The sequence below is a fragment of the Malaclemys terrapin genome, chromosome 4 (assembly GCF_027887155.1).
Source record: "Malaclemys terrapin pileata isolate rMalTer1 chromosome 4, rMalTer1.hap1, whole genome shotgun sequence".
NCBI classification, from domain to species: domain Eukaryota; kingdom Metazoa; phylum Chordata; order Testudines; family Emydidae; genus Malaclemys; species Malaclemys terrapin.
This window is the reverse complement of record NC_071508.1, coordinates 34,467,039-34,485,314: the sequence shown is the minus strand read 5'-3', so window position 1 is coordinate 34,485,314 and position 18,276 is coordinate 34,467,039. Positions and strand designations below refer to the sequence as shown.

The 18,276-nt window shown below is 53.7% G+C and overlaps 1 protein-coding gene across 1 annotated transcript in view; it reads right to left on the bottom strand.

Annotated features, from left to right (window-relative positions):
• MYRF (myelin regulatory factor) overlaps positions 1–18,276 on the bottom strand; it is a 108,087-nt gene that overhangs the window by 63,568 nt on the left and 26,243 nt on the right. The window contains exons 2-3 of the mRNA XM_054026227.1: positions 3,868–3,955; positions 2,400–2,735 (exon numbers count right to left, since the gene is read on the bottom strand). Coding sequence (XP_053882202.1) covers positions 2,400–2,735; positions 3,868–3,955 — 424 coding nt within the window. The remainder of the gene's footprint in view (positions 1–2,399; positions 2,736–3,867; positions 3,956–18,276) is intronic.

The following is an 18,276-nucleotide window of genomic DNA, read 5'->3' as shown; positions in this document are numbered from 1 at the left end:
TTGGGGTGGGGGGAGCAGACACGAGCGGGCTCAGGATATGTTGACACTACAGGGACTAACACCAGCATAACCCCGTAGTGTAGTGATGGAAGGGATTTTTCTGTCACTATAGGAACAGCGCCTCCCGGTACTACGGTCGCCACCTCAACAGAAGAATTCTTCCCTGCATCCACGCCAAGGGTTAGGTCGGCATAGCTCCAATGCTCCAGGTTGTGGATTTTTCACACCCGTGATGGACGCAGCTACGTCCAGACCAAGCTTAATGTGCCTTTGGGTGGGGGGAAGGGCAAGAATATTGCAATGAGATAACGGAAACCAAACCAGAGTTGTTGCAAAGTCATCTCAGGACCCAATTCAGCTACTTTCTTGTGCCTTTTGTCACAACGATCCCCCCAAGGCCAGGGGACTGGGTAGGGTACGGAGCCCTTCACCTCTAGGACACTGACTCCACTGGGGCCCCAACTCGGGGACTGGGAGAAAGACTCTCAAGCCTCCAGTGTGACCAAAGCCGAGGTTATTAGGGACCCAAAGTCGTCACCCTCCAACTGCCATTCAATGGGCTGGAGTCCCAGCCCCTGGCGGGCAGGTATCCCCATCGCACAAGCCATGGCCACCGTTGGCTCTATGAGCCTGGTTGGCCATCTCAGCCAAGGGCAAGGACAGAACGGGTCCTTACTAGACTAAACAACTGGAAGCCTCCTGCAGGATGGACCCTAACATGACTGAGAGCCCCTAGGATTGGCCCCTGTCCAGCTGTTTGCCTCATGGGAAAACTCCGTGTCCTCCCCCAGACTGGGAATCCAATGGCAATGGACACAATCAGTGATTTTCTCTATCCCGCCTCATTTATGAGAATCTTTCCTAGTCCCTCCAATGGGCCAAATCCAACCCAATGGCCTCAGTGGAATTACATCAAGGTTGAATTTGGCCCTGTGAATTCAGAGCCTTCCCAACTCCTGGAATCATGATGATGTTCTCCTTATTGGCATCACTAGATGGCGCGAGGCAGAGGAGAACAGGAGATTCACAGACATGCACAAAACCTGGACTCCATCCTGGCCTGGGCCTCCGCACCCAACACCCACCAATTCCAAAGAGGAAGGAGATGGCTGCAAATGTAACACAGCGAGGCTATGCGCCACATGAGACAGAGGTGCTAAGTGGAGGGATGGGAGACTCCAGGATGGGTCAGGCACTGGTGCAGGTCATGTGTGTGGGGGGGGGTGATGCCAGACTGCTGGGTGGCCACGCTGAGAGAGGGATGTGGCACTATTGATTTCCATCGCCATCTGACTGACTCCTCTGGAGTCTTCCTCTGCCAGCGGTGAGGAAAGGATCTCCCCAGCAGCACCCTTGAAAGAGTCAGGGGAAGGGAGAAGCTGGGGTGCTCCTCCCAGCAGGGGGCTAGGGACTAACAGCTACCAGGAATGAAATGTATGAACTAGCATGTGTGGGGAGCTATTTCTCTCACCTCTGGGAGCTATGGCACATTCTACCCACGGAGAGAATTGTCTCCATCTATGTCTCACTCTCTGGGGCAATCCCCACCCTGCCCACCAAGACAGCCTCGGCCCCATTCCCGCCCAGCATGGCACAGCAGTCCTCTCTCTACCAACGGCTGCGCACTCCTGCTCACCCAGCAGAGCAATCGCTGGCCTGGCATTGCCACGCTTCCCTCTGATCCCAACCTGCCATGGCAGGCCCATCTCTGCCCACTGAGGTAGACACCTGCCCAGAAAGCAGGAATCGCAGCATCTCCCTGGGTGCACTTTCTCCTCCTGGGGCTACATGTTCAGTCCACCAGAGATACAGAAACTCAGTCCTCCCACTCTTTGCAGGGGGTGAGCCTAGAGTACACTGCAAGTGGGTGCAAATTCAGCCCAGGGTCTATCTCCTTCCTACACAGAGTGAGAGATATCAAATACCAGCCCAAGGTATTTGGGACACCAGACTCCATATCTTTTTGTCTGAGTTAGCTACCACCTTTCACCTGGGATAGCCCCAGGGAGATCCTGGAATGAGGATTTTCTCAATCTGGAATGGATTCCAAATATGCCTCTGTTCCTGCCTGAGATACTAAAAGATTTTCCCATCATTCACTCACAGAGCCTTCTGCTCTGTGTTCCATGAATCTCTTTTGCCCCCGCCGGCCCTGGCTTTAATGCCATCTGCTCTCATATGGGACGTTACTATTCCACCTAGCTCAATGCACGTCACTGGCACGAAGGCCATAGCCAACGCTCTCAAACTCCAGCACCAATAAGTAAGCACCTGAATCAATGTTTAGGCACCCGAAGGTTTGTGGGACAAACACAGCAGGCCTCAGAGTTCCTAATGTATAATCACCTCCAGGTGAAGAAACTCTTTTTACTCCTCCTCCCTGCTTCAGCCACACTTACCCAGGTGCATAGGAGGCCTTGGGCTCCGATTTGATTGGAGGGACCACGTTATTCAGGCAGTGGCCGCTGAGGTACCCCTTGGGCACCACCATGCCATTGTTGTTATTGCAGTTGAGGTGAGCACTGTAGCTGGGTCCACAGGGGTTGGCCAAAAGAGGACCATGACGGACCGGGCCTTGGCTGCCTGGGGGACAGAGATGGAGGGCACCACTGGAAGCTGGGTTGGTCACATGAGCGACGCTGGAGATGGAGCTGGCAACAGGAGCGCTGACAGAGGCAGAGCCGGAAGGCTGGGTGTGTGCGTAGCTGGCTGAGGCAGGGATGTCCGGGAAGCAGCTGTGGGAGAGAAGTTGAGAACCTCAGCAGTATACACGTATTGCACCTTTCGCCGGCCACGCAGCCCTTCTGCCCCCACCCACACACCCACCACTAGGAAGGAGGCACCGCAACCCGACAGCACCAGCAAAACTGCACCCCGGGGCTCAGGCGGGGAGCGGAAGGAGGGTGAGTATCTAGCTGCTACTGGTGGGGGAATGGAGGGAGGTGGAATGTAATCTCCCAGGACAGAGGATACTAACCTAATGTTGCTCATGGATCTTTAAAGGCTAGAACTGCCCATTACCTCAGTTCTTCGACTTCTGGGGAAAGTGGCCACTCCAGCAGCTCACTTCCCGTTTGCCCCATGCTGTGGCATTGATTCAGGCCCCATTACACCACTCAGGTCTTCCTCTGAGGGCTCCCAGGCAAAGACTGACCAAACCCAACCCTGCTTACTTTGCCAGATGTGCTGAGAAGCTCCACTCAGCCCAGTGTAACAAACACCTGCTGGGAACAGGACAGTACCTCCCATCCCAACAGGTCAGTGCCCCAGTGCCAGCACCAACAGGGACTACAGCCTCCCGCCTGTGGTGAGTGCCCATTTTCTCCCCGGTGAAGTCAGTGCACCCCAGCGTGGTGTGGAGAGCCAGGTCCACTGCTGGTCCCAGGGAGACATTTCCCTTCCGCACACACTCATTCCTGGGGATCTCTCTCCCCAGAATGCCAGTGCATTTCGCTCCCAGCATTATGCCCTAGTAGCTATTCCTAGCAGCACAGGGGAGCGTGGGCCAAAATGCATTCATTTGATGTTCCTCTGTGCCATTTTTAGTCCTGTCCAAAGGTAGCAGGGGGTGCGCCAAGGACGGGAATTAAAGGATTCTTTACTGATCCTACCTGGGAGGAAGGAAACTAGAAAGGGGTTTGGAGAACAGAGGAGGGATTGAAAATGATGATGGTAGCACAGAGCGACAGATGGGAGATCTGACAGAGGCAGAGAGCAGGGGTAAAAGGGGGCAGGGAAGCTATTTACAAACAAGGCATTGCACCCCTGGAAAGGAGAAAATTCAACTTCTCCCTGGGAAAATGGTCACTAGCTCTGCCCCCGCTGGCAGACCCCCACCACCGGGCCGCGCACGAGGCAGGGACTTACATATCTGGTGAGTCTTCCTTGCTGATGTACTCTTCCAGAATGCTGGTGTCGATGTTGGAAGGTTCCAGAGCTCCATTAATGTCGTGGCCTGCAGAAAAGAGAAGGAATGGAAGGGGCGAGAGCCATTAGAAAACCAGACAAGTCAGGCTCCCTTTCCTGAGAGATCAGAGAGCCACTTACAGCTCCTCCTACCGCCCCAGGGCCCTCCTGCGCAAGAGGATAAAGGGACTGAGCTGAGGGCCAGACCCACTGATCCTTGCGCAATCAGATCATGCTCTTTTAGAGAGACCACCTCAGTGTCCACCCGCACCCCTGCCAACCCATGAGCTGGGAACACGGACGCCATGGGGGCAACAGTGCGAATGCTGACAAGGCAGAGTTATTAGAAAGTCTGCGGGACACAGGGAGTACTCGATGGTAAATTGTGCCGACTGCAGAGCCCTGCTGGGCTGGGCCTGGTTGCTTGGGCTGTTGGACTCCTCTGCACAGAGCCTCCTAAGAAATGTGGATGACAGCGCCTGGCAGTAGCATAGGCCTTGTTAGTGTGAGCTGCAGGAGCCACTGGCTTTGATTGGGCCACCTGCCCTGGCGGAAAAGCTGCTTGGTGTGGACTGCAGGAGCCCGTGGCTAGGCCTGAGGCCTCAGGAGCCCGTGGCTAGTGTCGAGCAGCAGGGCCGCGCTGTGTGGGCTCTGTGGGTGGATTCGGGAGTCTGGTTTCATTCCCTCCCCATTGGACCCTTGCCTTGGTTTCGCAGAACATGCTGAAATCGCTCATGCTGCTGCCAGCTTTGGAACAGATCTCAGCTCCCCTCATGCACCCGCCTCCCACTCCTGCGAGGGCAGCACTAGACTTTCTTCCCCTTTCTCCTACAGGTCCCTCCTCCTCCTCCTCCCGTGCTGTGGAAGCCAGGCTGGGGTTCGTCAAGAGAAAGTGCTTTCTTTATCTGCCTCGCTGGAGTAGGAGTGTGCAGCCTGCTGGGGCCTATGCCAACCCCAAGTGCCAAAGACACTGCCAAGAAAGGGGAAGAGCAGCCCCAGCCCCATCCCCAGAGCTTGGCTAACAAAGACGGCCCTTCCACAACGGCCCGATCCCTTCAGCCAGAGGCGATGTGTCACTTGCCCAGCAGACGCGCACACACACACATACCATCAAAGGACCACCACCCCCTCCAAGCCACACTGTGGGGAAAGGTTAGCCAATGAACCGCAAACGTGAAAAAGAGGGGCTTCAGCCGGCCTCCAGCCAATCAGATCTTTCCCCTGTGAAAATCCCTTTCATACCAAGACAAGCAAATCGGCAGAAATAAATCCAGCTAGGAATTTTGCCAAGCGAACGGGGGTGGGGTGGGGGAATCTTTTCCTTGGTAACCCAGGCCGGAGAGAAAAGCCTGGGTCGGGATTCCATTGTAAAACACCTAACCCTTTGTGTACCACACACCTCAACAGCAGGTCACGGGGAAGGGTGGCTCGCTGCTACGAAAGAAAGCATCCAGCTTAACACACACCTCAATAGAGCCTGGAGTCCCCAGCCCCTCCAGTGTCCAGGCCGGGATCCCACAGAAAAGCAACAGGCAGGACAAGTGTGCAACTTGGGGTGCCGAGACGCACAGACACTTCCACAGTACGGTCCCAGAGAGAAGGACCGTAGGGTACAGGAACGTCGGGCTGGCTCCCCAGCCATGGCCTGAGGATCTGCCTCCTCGTCAGAGAAGCTTGCTTAGATACGGGCATCATGCAGGTTGGAACGTTTCCTGGCTCAGGTGCCCTTCGGACTGACAGCGTCGGCTGGACCAGGATCAGCGGAGGCAGGGGCTGGAATGCTTCCCCTAGCTGCTGTGCTGCTGCTTCTCCACCTGACCCACAGCAACCCTCCCCCCTCCTCGATGCTCTCCTCCTGAGTGCTCCCCGACACAGCTCTGGGCCTGTCCAGCAGCACCCCTGCCCCCCAATGCTTGCTAATGCTCCTCAGTCCTGACCTGGCATGCCCCAGCTATTCCAGCCCTGCCCAGCCAAGGTTTGCTAATGTTCTCAAGCCATGACTCTCAGCTCCCCTACTATTCCAGTGCCAGTTCTCTCTTGGGTAAAGACTTTCAGTCATGCTACATTATGGGCTGATGTGGACATATGCCCACCAGGGAACCACTCAGAGAGCCCAGGTCACTTGCCACACGATCCAGCATTTGAATCCAGATCTCCAGAAGTGAAGAGCCAGTGCACTAGTCCCTCTCCTCTCCCACAGGCTACCAAGCTTCCCTGAGGAGAGCTCTCCAGGTTGCTGGTTTCAGAAGACCCCGTCCCAGGGTCAAAGCTCTAACAAGCTCTGCATGGATGGACAGAATTCCTGGTGGACACGGGCTCACATACACCCCTCGGGGATAGACTGTGGCCATTCCACAGACTAGCCTCCCCAGCCTGGCTGCTCTCTCAGCTCACACCCTCATAGCCACCTTGCCTGAAAGGTCACCTTCGCGAAAATTCAATCGAGACCCAAGCAAAGGGTGCGATAAGCACCCTGGCGCGGAAGGTGCGTCAGCTGAACTGCTCTGGAGCTACAACAGAATTGATAACAGCCACAATGGGGGGGACCGGCTGCAGGGTGGGAGGGGCAGTTCTTTACCTACTTAAAATAAATCCAATGAAGGACTTTTCTCAACAAGAGGCTGGAGGCCCTTGAGCCTTCTGCAAAGGGACTGAGAGTAGCCGGGCTCCATGCGGTGACATTCCCTGTCCCTGGCTGACTGCTGTCCCAGTTCTTTGCCAGTCCCCATCTCCCCCTGTTTCTGATCTGTCCTGGTCACCACTAAGAATCTCTTCCCCTGAGTCTTCAACCCTTCTTCTGGTCCTCTGAGCATCCGTTTGTCTCTGTGGGGCAGAAAATATCTCTGGAATGTCTGCAGCTGAGCACGAGCTCTTAAGAGCATCTCATTGCCTGAAAACTTCTGTTCAGTAGGGACTGTTACCAAAAGCCAGCTTAGGTGATTAATCAAAAGCTAATACCTCTCTTTAGAGTCACGAGCTCCTAACGACATTAACAATGCCCCTCCTCCCCTTGCAACGGGGGATTAACAGGGAGTAGGAAGCCACAGAAAATGGACCAATGAAGCTGAACACCCCAAAGGCTCCACAGGAAACAGAACTCATCTCGAAGTCCCAATCAAAGGGAGATGGAACAGAGGGCAGCAGTGACCAGCAGCCAATGAGCTCATATTTCCTTTGCTCAAAAGAAAAGTGCTAACTCGAACAGACAGCACCCACCACCATCCATAACTCTGCCTAATGCACCCAGGCTCCATAACCCACTCCAGAGTCCCCCGCCATCCAGAGCCCTGCCAAAAGCATGCCACGGTCTATCACCCACTCCAGAGTCCCCCACCGTCCACTACTCCACAGGCTGTATCACAAGACCTACAGCCTCTCCCAGAGTCTCCAAAACTCAGTGAGCCAAATTCTGCCTTCGGTCCCTGTGCAGTGAAGCCACAGTAACTCTGTTGACCTCAGCGGAGTTGCTTTGTGCCACGCATTGTAACTAAAAGCAGAATTTAACTCATCCCAGAGCCATTTCAAGAGCCTTCCAGTTCCAAAACCTTCTGGGATGCCCACCCTTCCATAACCCTTTGCAGTCACGCCTGGCCCCTGCTGCAAAAACACGTCAAGAGGCTCCCTAGCCCTCACCATGTTAAGGTGGGTCATGCTCTGTCCCCAGAATCACCTTTCCCTCCATAATCATTGGTCCTGCTTCCCTTTACTCCATAACCCTTCCCAAAGCCTCCCTCCATGCTCCGGAATACCCCTGGAGGCTCCTTTGGAGTCTCTCTCCCGCCAGTTCCCTCCCAAGGGGCTGAGGGAAAGCGTGGGGAGCCACGCAGGTAAAGCTTGTTTGGGAAGGACAGGATGGCATCCGTTCCTCACCAAAGGAGTCAGGAGCTGGGAAAGCAGAGGCCCCCCGTACGTGGGAGAATGTCAGGAATCCCACTGTTTGGACTGGTTTTCTCTGCCTTCCCCAGACTTCCCAACTCAATCAGCCTCTGAACAGAGCCAGCAGCACCCCGCCCACCTCCTTTGTGTTTTTCGTTTGTGGCTCATCTCTGCTCTTGTCCCACTAGACTCCCAGGCACCCGATCAGCAAGCCACGAACTCCTGCTTGTGCCACCCCACCCTGCGGCATGCTCCTGTGCTCAGCACATCTCGCTCGGAAGGGATCCGGGAATCCTCACATTTGCTCAGCTCCCCGTTTCCTGTGTGCAATGCGTGCCTGAGGACTGCAGTGTTTTGCAGCTATCTGAAAGGGTTAACTGCGCCCTTCCCCTTCCAGTCACTGTATTTACGGGTCTTAGAGATTAAAACCAGAATTCACCTCGAGTGATAGGCTGATAAGTTTATGGTATTTCTATTTATAACAATCCCTCCCCCGTCTATACTTGCTCTGCTGCCTGTCTTCTAATCACCCATAATCCTCCCTGGGTCACAAAAGGGGTGGGAGGTAGGGAGAGCAACTGACAGAGAGCTGCATCCTGGGATCCCTTAACGAGAACCAGATGTGAGAACCTGGAGAGGATGACAAGGTCAACCATTTTAATGGGCTGCTGAACTTCAGCGAGGGGAATAAGTGAGTGCAAGCAAAGAAGCTCTTAAGAGGCAGGAACGAGGGGTGGGAGTTGCAAAGAGATGACGCCAAGCCAGCCAACAGGTCTGTAGGCTTCCCCAGGGCAATGCTGCCACATGCCAGCTCGGGCCGAATTCCACTCTTGGTTACTCTGCATCAGCGGAGATTGCTCTGCTGTATCTGAGAGCAGAACATGGCCTTTGGCCACTTGAGGTCATATCACAGAGCTGTGGAAACCGAGGAGCAGAGAACCAGTTTGGGTAGAGTAAAAACTGACCCAACCCTCTGTCCAAACCCAGAGCCGGCCCCTGAATAAACCTTCCTGCAGCTTCCAAAGCATTTTTCAATTTCCTTCCCCACACATCCCAGCAGGTTTGGTTTTCACCATCTCTGCCCAATCTGCTTCCCAGAGCAGAAGTGCTGGAAAGGCACAAGGAAGAGCTCAGGATTTTCAGACCCCTCTTGGATCTGAATGTTGGGGGGTTTCTCTGATCCCCTCAGCCTCTGAGGTACACCCATTGCTAGGCCACATCAGGGAGGGAGAGAGGGGCTAGGTGTCCACCTGCCATTTGTGCCTTTGAAGATGTTCCCCATATTAAGTTGGAGCAAGCAATGCTCTGGCTCTTACGATAGGCATTCCTGGGCGTACGAGACAGGGAAGCTAGGAGAGGCAGCCATGACTAGTAGTCAGAGTAGGGGCAGGGAAGCAGAACATCTGACTTCTATTCCTGGATCTGCCACTGTCTCCCTGTGGGAACTTGGGTGAGTCACATGAACTCTCTGTGCCTCTGTTTCTCCACCTGAAAACTGGAAAGAATGACTAGCTCCCGGTTCACAGGACATTAATACCAGGTTTGCAGGCCGTGCACTCATCCATTCATTAAAGTTTGTAATGGGATTGGAGATTTTGGTTTGAAAGGAAAAGTCTGATTATTTTTCATGCCCGTTTAACCCATATGACAAGAGCCTTCCCAAGAGCGAGGATGCCTGGACATCAGCGATTCAGTCCTTTGCTGAGAGCGCTTAATGGCTGCATGGTACATATGGCAAAGCAGCTACAAAGCCAAGGGCCCTCAGCACAGACCATCTAGCATGCCTCACATGTAAAGCACAGCTAGTCACTCACCACAGCCCCCTTTGGGGTATCTGAGTGCTATTCTCCTCACTGTACAGATGGGGGAACTGAGGCACAAAGCACTCAGGTGACTTTACCAAGGCCACACAGGGAGTCATTGGCAGAGTACCATGCTGGAGCTGTGGTGAGGCAGCAGCCAGCACAGCAGGTCTGAAGAACCTCCCAGTCCTGAACTCACCCTTTTAGACTGCATTTCTGTAGGCGGGTGTCAGAGCAGCCCTGGCCAGCAAGCGCTATATACCCATACATGGCTGTCGCTGTGACACCGTTGTGTGCATCAGCTCCCCTTATCTGGCGCAGTGGGCACTGTGCTTCCTTAACATGGTGGTGCAGTGACTCTAGGCTGGGGGCTGTCCTGCATGCAGGTTGGCCTTCTAACTAACTCCTCCGTGGTGTTTGGAGGGGCCCCTACCCCGTAACGTCAAGGCTCTCACTACTGGTATCACAGTTGTGTTCCCTCGAGGTGGCATCAAACCACAGGGACTGCCCCGTGCGTGCCATTGCCAGCGGGTGTCCGTGAACACACACAATGGGTTGTGAAATCAGCGCACTGGGCTGCAGCATCGGCACATTCCCAGCACCTCGCTCTGCTCGCAGCCCCCTGCTGTGTTTATACTTCCCTCCCTGCGGATTGGCTAGGGGCCTGGCCAGGAGTCTGAAGAAGCTACCAGAGAGATTTCTAACCAAACATTGCCTAAGCCTGGGGAGCGGGGGGGCCAGCAGCTACGCTCCAGCTCCTCTTCCTCATCACCTGCAGCCCTGGCCCTTCCAGCCACACTAGAGCCCCAGTGGGCCCAATTGTTACAGCAAAGGCCTGTCCCATGTGCAGCCCCTCCCCGAGGGACGTGAGAAATACATGTGTTTGAGCAGCACCAATACCCCGCTCCCTCAAATTCATCCCCACCCACGAGTGAGATGGGACACACAGGGATCAAAGGCAGCATTGGTACCTAATGTGGCTCCACCCATCAGTGACACAGGACACCCAGGGAGTCAGGGGCAGCACCGATGCCCTGTTCCCCAGGGGGCGTCTGTGACTCTGTTCTCCCGGGGATATGAGACATGTGGGGTTCAGAAGGGGGCTCTACTGGCAAGCTCAGGAGTCCAAGTCAGCTGAAGGAACAGACAGCACCTTGCTTAAAGAACAAAATAGGAGTGGTTTTTCTAGGGACAGAAATTTCCAACACACACACACACACACTCTCTCTCTCCCCCCCCCCCCGGGATGCTAGAGGATCCAACCCTTGTCCCAGGAGCTTTGGGGGGGTTGATCACGGCCGCCTGCCCTCGCTCCCAGCCACAGCCCATGCCTCCCCCCCACACCTCCCCGAGATATGCAGCCCAGCATTCCTCGTTAATTATGCCCTTTATTACCTGACTGTAACATTAACCAGTCACTCCCAGGAGAGGTGACTCCTGTAACCGGAGCAAGAGGCAAAGCTGAACCCCTCCTTCCCCGAATGCTTCAGAGACCACCCCAGAGCAAGACCCCCTCTGCCCTAGATCCTGGAAGAAGCCCCACTGTTACACACACACACACACACACACACACACACACCATCAGTACAGGAGGGCAGCCCAGCTGAGCAATAATATGACTCACCCATGACCTGAGTTCCCACCATCTCACTCACACACTGAGCATTAACTCCTGGGTCACTTTCACCTAGGATTTCCCCAGGCCAATGGTGCCCTTAGCTGCACCACCAGGACAGTCTGCTTTCCAGGGACTGCAGTGATTTTCTGCACACATTTAGGGCACTGCAAATAATTCCCTCAGAAACAAAAGGGCCAGATCCTTGGCTGGTGGACATCAGTGTCACTCCATTGACTTGAATGGCTTTGAAGTCCACAGAGCAACTCCGATTTACACCAGCTTCAGGGCACAAATCACCCCCACAAAACCGGAATCGCAAACAAAGGCCCAACTATAGGAGAAGTCTGCCCTCTGTTTTGTCCCCTGGCATCACATTATCTGCAGCGTGCCACAGAGACGGGCCTCCCCTTTCCCACGGGTACAGAGCCACACTGGAGAGTAGGAAGCCAAGGCCTCAGCAGCACACACGTGGTGGCCAGGTCACTCCGGCCACGGGACATGTTCTGGGGGAAGCCTGAGGTCATAGTAAAGGGAGCAAGAGGGCTAGAGCACATTGCAGGAACACTCGTTAGTCCCTTGCCAAAGGACATCTCCAAGTTCCTGGCCCATTTTTCATTTTTAAAGGGGCAAGTGGGTGGAGTTGCGAAGAGGGATTGAAAGTCTCATCAAAGCCAAAAAGCTTCTTTGTGGAGAAGCCAATGCTCCTCCTAATATTGTCTTACTTCCCCATAGTGCCTCTCAGCCCCAAGGATCCCAGAACACGCTGGGCCACAGTCTGATCCCTATCTCGTGTGGAGCGATACCTTTCTCCATGCGTAGTCCCACAGAACTCACTGGGATTTCTTGGGGAATCAAGTGAGATGCAACACGTGTAAATGGATCAGAATCTGGCCCTTTGCAAACGTGGGTAGACACAGGAATCCCTCCATCCGCCACTAACTTGCAGTCGCTGATGGAGTGGCCGGTAGCGCCTACTTTAGCATGCAGGGCAGGAAGCTCAGAAGTTACTGCATCCGACTGAAACTACGGGAGCAGAGGGGGGATTTTAGGGACATGGACTGTAGGGGCCCAAGATGGGACTACACCAGGACAGTAGAGTTAAAACCCCTATTTCTGCAATAAGACCTATGGGATCATCAGTGGCCACAAGTTCCTCATCTCACAGGTAACTGAGGGAACCTCCAGCAGTGCAGCACAGCGCCCCCTAGAGCCGCGCAGTATGGAACCACCAATGACACCTCTCCTGGCACAGCACCCCTGAGCACCATGCAGTACTGAATCACACACACCTCCTCCTACTTACATTACAGCACCACTCACCCTAAAATTTACTGAATCAAAGCCACCTTCAGCCACCCAGCACCCCCTAGTGCCAGGCATTTTGAATCGCCACCACCTCCTACAATGCAGCACCCCCTAGGGCTGTGCAATACTGAATCTATGCCGCCTCCTCCAGAACAGTGCCCCCCAACACCAAGCACTCCTGACTCACCAGCACCTCTTCCTACAGCACAACACCCCCCCTAGCAGCATGGAGCAATGAGCCAGAAGCACAGCTCCCCTTAGCACCATGGAGCACTGAGTCACCAATGTCACCTAATACAGTACAGTACCTCCCGGCACCACGCAGGAACGAACCATCAACCCCACCTCCTACAGCAGCGTACCCCAGCTCCATGCAGTCATGAACCATCACCATCCCTTCTGCAGCACAGAACCCCCCCAGCCCCATGCATTACTTCATCATCAACGTCACCTCCTGCAGCACACGTCCCCTGCCATGCGGATGGGGCATTGTCTCCAAGGCAAGCGTTTCCCTATTAAGTCACAATGCCACATCCCATAATACTTTGGTGTTCCCCACAGGTCTCCCATCCAAATATCATCCAGACCTGATCCGGCTTAGCTTGAGCACAGAGGATCACATGGCCCCTTTATATATACTGAAAAGGGAACTTTCTCCCAACCACCGAATAGAGCAATTCCTGGTGTTTGATTTTGCTTTGCATCGTAGGTTGCCTGCCTCCTGCCAGTCTCACTCCTTACTATCCACTCCCACCATGCACTACACAGCTATTCCTAATGCACTGGACAAAATGGAAGCTGCACCTGCCTCCACAGAGGTGAGCTGGCTCCCCGCTTCCCTGGGCCTTTGGAAGAACAGGAGGTGCCGTGAGGGATTTCCCACCATAGCAGTACTGGGAGCTCCCCAACCCTCCATAGAACCATAAGACAAGTACTCCATTTAGAAAGCAACAATCAGTTGCACACATACAAAATGGGAAATGACTGCCTAGGAAGGAGTACTGCGGAAAGGGTCATAGTGGATCACAAGCTAAATATGAATCAACAGCGTAACCCTGTTGCAAAAAAAAGCCAACATCCTTCAGGGATGTATTAGCAGGAGTGTTGTAAGCAAGACACGAGAAGTAATTCTTCCGCTTTACTCTGTGCTGATTAGGCCTCAACTGGAGTATTGCACCACATTTCAGGAAAGATGTGGACAAATTGGAGAGAGTCCAGAGAAGAACGACAAAAATGATTAAAGGTCTAGAACACATGACCTATGAGGGAAGATTGAAAAAACTGGGTTTGTTTAGTCTGGAAAAGAGAAGACTGAGAGGAGACATGATAACAGTTTTCAAGTATGTAAAAGGTTGTTACAAGGAGGAGGAAGAAAAATTGTTTTTCTTAACCTCTGAGGATAGGACAAGAAGCAATGGGCTTAAATTGCAGCAAGGGCAGTTTTGGTTGGACATTAGGAAAAACTTCCTAACTTTCAAGGTAGTTAAGCACTGGAATAAATTGCGTAGGGCGGTTGTGGAATCTCCATCATTGGAGATTTTTAAGAACAGGTTGGACGAACACCTGTCAGGAATGGTCTAGATAATACTGGGTCCTACCACAAGTGCAGGGGACTGGACTAGAAGACCTCTCGAGGTCTCTTCCAGTTCTATGATTCTCTGACAGCACCATACTGTGCAGCCATAGGGCATGTGGCATCGCTCCGGCAGCACAGGAAGTAGAAATGGGCAGAGCCATGCAGAAGAAATGCCTCAACCCAGCCGTTCTCCTTCTGGGATCTCCCCCTCTCCCTTCTCCTGGCCATTTCTCCTCCTCCTCCCAAGGTCATCCCTCTCCCCCTTCTCCCCAGCCTCTCTTTGAGTCCCTTCTCCTTCTCTTATTATCTTCTACTGCCACCTCTTCTCCACCTCCCTACTATTCCCCCAGGCCCGTCTTCTCCTGGCCTCTTCCCTCCCAGCATCTCCATTCTACTGGCCTACCCCTTTCTCCATCCCGTCTCTCCACCCTTCTCCTAGCCACTCCTCTGCCCTTGCCAGCTGTGAGCATTGGCATTGATGGAGCCATTGTCCTCTGGGCACGGGAAGAGAGGAGGAGGGGGAAGGTGTGGGAGAAGACACAGTGAAGCGTTTGTGCATTTCCCTGCTGCTCCCCCCTCCACCTCCGCCGTCAATGGGCTGCTTGTCAATTCATGCGCTAAGATGGCGGAAATCACAGCTCACACACAAGTGTTGCAATTTGTCGGTGGCGAAGGTGCCTGCTCGGGAGGGCACATTGGCCTGTTTGTTTGGAACCCAATTTCACTGCCACAGAGAAAACGTCCAGTTCTCCCTCAGGAGCTGATGTGGGGGAGGCCACAAGGGCAAGACCAGGTGGAGTCCCCCTGACTGGAGCCCGGCAGGCCTTCCTGACCTCATCAGACCCAGGACCGATGCCGAGACACCCAGAGTTTTCCCTCCATCTAACCCCAGCGCTTCCAGTCCTCAACCAGGCACCCCAGGAGTGGCGCTGAGGAGTCAATTCACTAGTACGCATCTGATGCTCCCTTGGCTGCTCTGAGAGGGGCAGCAGATGCACACTGGATGACAGAGCCACATTGCCCAGCGACCGGGAAAGGCTAGGGATTAAGCTGCCCCCTGCAACAGATGGGAATAAAAATCAAGGCCCAACTGAGGCGAAAGGTGTCACCGAGCTCCGCTCCAGGGAATCCTCAGGAGAGGCAGCGGGCTCCACCTCACCACCTACCCTGGGGCAACGGGCCTGAGGGGATCTAGGGCCTGTTCCCTCTCCCTCCACCCAGAGGGTGGGAACTTGGTACAGAAGCCACCGACAGGCCACTTTGATGCTTCAAGACACCTTCACAACATGCGGGAAGTAGTACCCCCCACCCTACCCCAGACACCATCAACACGCCTGCTTCCCTCCGAGACATTCCGCCTCCCATACATACTCTTCTCACATGGGTCACCCCCTCCATGAAGCAGCTGTAGTGTACCGTCTGCTGCTGTCTCCTGGTTCCTCCTGGCCGACCTTGGTGAGGTCAGTCGGGGGCTCCTGGGCAGACATAGGTGCTCCTGGCCGGCCTCAATGAGGTCGGTCGGGGGCTCCTGGGCAGACATGGGAGTGACTCCAGGTCATTCCCTTCTTTAAGTTTCGTCCAATGGAGATTCAGTCCTGCCTGGAATATCAGGCAAGCCTACCAAAGAACCAGAGAGGCAAACAGCCACTCCTGGTCAGAGCCCCAGACATCTCGCTTCTATGATGAGCTGCATGCCATTCTAGGGGGTGCCCCCACCACTACCCCATCCCTGTGCTTCCCTCCTCCCCCACCCCTCCCGGGCTACCTTGGCAGTTATCCCCCCATTTGTGTGATGAATTAATAAAGAATGCATGAATTTGAAACAATGACTTTATTGCCTCTGCAAGCGCAGATCAAAGGGGGGAGGGGAGGGTGGCTGGCTTACAGGGAAGTAGAGTGAACCAAGGGGGCAGGTTTTCATCAAGGAAAAACAAACAGAACTGTCACACCGTAGCCTGGCCAGTCATGAAACTGGTTTTCAAAGCTTCTCTGATGCGCAACGCACCCTGCTACGCTCTTCTAACCGCCCTGGTGTCTGGCTGCGCTTAATCATTTAATCTTTTAGAACGGAGTTCTGATAGCACGGATTCGTCTCCCCATACAGCTATCAGATCCAGTACTTCCTGTTTGATCCATGCTGGAGCTCTTTTGCAATTCTGGGACTCCATGGTCATCTGAGCTGATGAGCTCCGTGTGGTCACCTGTGCTGATCAGCTTGCCACGGTGGCCAAACAGGAAGTTAAATTCAAAAGTTTGCGGGGCTTTTCCTGTCTACCTGGCCAGTGCATCTGAGTTGAGAGTGCTGTCCAGAGTGGTCACAATGGAGCACTCTGGGATAGCTCCCGGAGGCCAATACCGTCGAATTGCGTCCACACTACCCCAAATTCGACCCAGCATGGTCGATTTCAGCGCTAATCCCCTCATCGGGGAGGAGTACAGAAATCGATTATAAGAGCCCTTTAAGTCGACAAAAATGGCTTCGTCGTGTGGACGGGTGCAGGGTTAAATCAATCTAATGCTGCTAAATTCGACCTAAACTCATAGTGTAGACCAGGGCTCTGTAAGTTCTTCAGGGCAGGAACCATCTCTCACTGTGGGTACATCTGTACTGCACGCTGACCCTGGGTTCTGAGTCAGGTTTGAGCCCAAGCCCCCCATCCATCTACACACAAATCGGTCTGACTCGGGCCAGCAAGCACTCAGGACTTGGGTCCTGCTAGCAGAGTCCCACTGTGACTCAAGTCCAACACCTGTCATTTCGCAGTGTGGACGTAGCTCAAATCGCAGATCAGTCAGAGGGTCTGTGCAGTGCGGTATGGACGTGTTAGCACAGCTGTGAAACCTGGATCCAGCAACTGTAAATCCAGGTTTACAATGCAGTACAAATGCTCAAGCACAGGCTTGGAAACATCAGGTATGTCTATGTCTACACAGCAAAAAAACAAACAAACAGGGAAGAGAGTCTCAGGGCCCAGGCTGGCTCTGAGCCCCGGGAGCAGGGGCGGGGGTGGCTCAGACTCACTGCCGTGAGCTTTTTTTTTGCCATGCCGACATACCCACTGAGTCCACAAGCCTGGGTCCCCCAGACCCGGGCTTGGTGTGCAGGCAGTGCAGACATACCCTATGTGTTTGGGCAGCACTTCGCACAACAGGGCCACAGCTGGGACCTCTAGGCGTGGCTGTAACATAAATAATTAATAGATTTAAATCTAGGTTTCTGATGTGGAAACAGAGCCTTTTGGAGAGAATCACTCTTAATATTAACACGCACTGAAGCATATTTGCACGTAAAAAAGGAATTTCCAACCCCAGACTGAGTTACTACTATTATTGTTTGGCTAAGTCTACACTACTCGCCGGATCGGCGGGTAGCAATCAATCTATCGGGGATTGATTTATTGCGTGTAGTGTAGACGCGATAAATCGATCCCCGATCGCTCTCCCGTCGACCGCTGAACTCCAGCTCGGTGAGAGGCGGAAGCAAAGGCGACGAGGGAGCCACGGCAATCAACCCTGCGCCGTGAGGACCTGAGGTAAGTTGAACTAAGATATGTTGACTTCAGCTACGCTATTCTCGTAGCTAAAGTTGTGTATCCTAGGTCGATCCTCCCCCAGTGTAGGCCAGGCCTTTGTATGACAGTACTGCCTTTGGGTCCCATTGTGCTAAGGTCTGTACAAACACAAAATAAGAGGCATCCCCTGCCCCAAAGAGCTTACAATATAAATAGACAAAGGGGGCAGGAGGCACCGAGGCTACAAAGAGGTGGAGTGATTTTACCAAGGCTGTACAGCAGATCAGTGGCAGAGCCAGAAACAGACGCCAGATCTCCTTATTGAAAATCCACTGCATTACCCACTGAACCATGCTGCTGCATAATGCCACATTAGAGTGCTCAGATAACAAGGATGAAAAATCGGGACAGGGTGTGGGGGGTAATAGGTGCCTATATAAGAGAGAGCCCCAAATATTGGGACTGCCCCTATAAAATCGGGACATCTGGTCACCCTATGCCACGTTAACCATGCTGCTGTGCCTAGCATCAGTGTGACATCCCATGGGACGCCACAAGCAGGACTAGCCCCTGGGATACTCTATAAATCTCACAGACTGGAAAGATGTTAGAATGGCTAAAAACAGAGGCCAACATGAATAGTCTGCTAGTGCCTGAGATGGCTGCAAGAGACTGGATTAG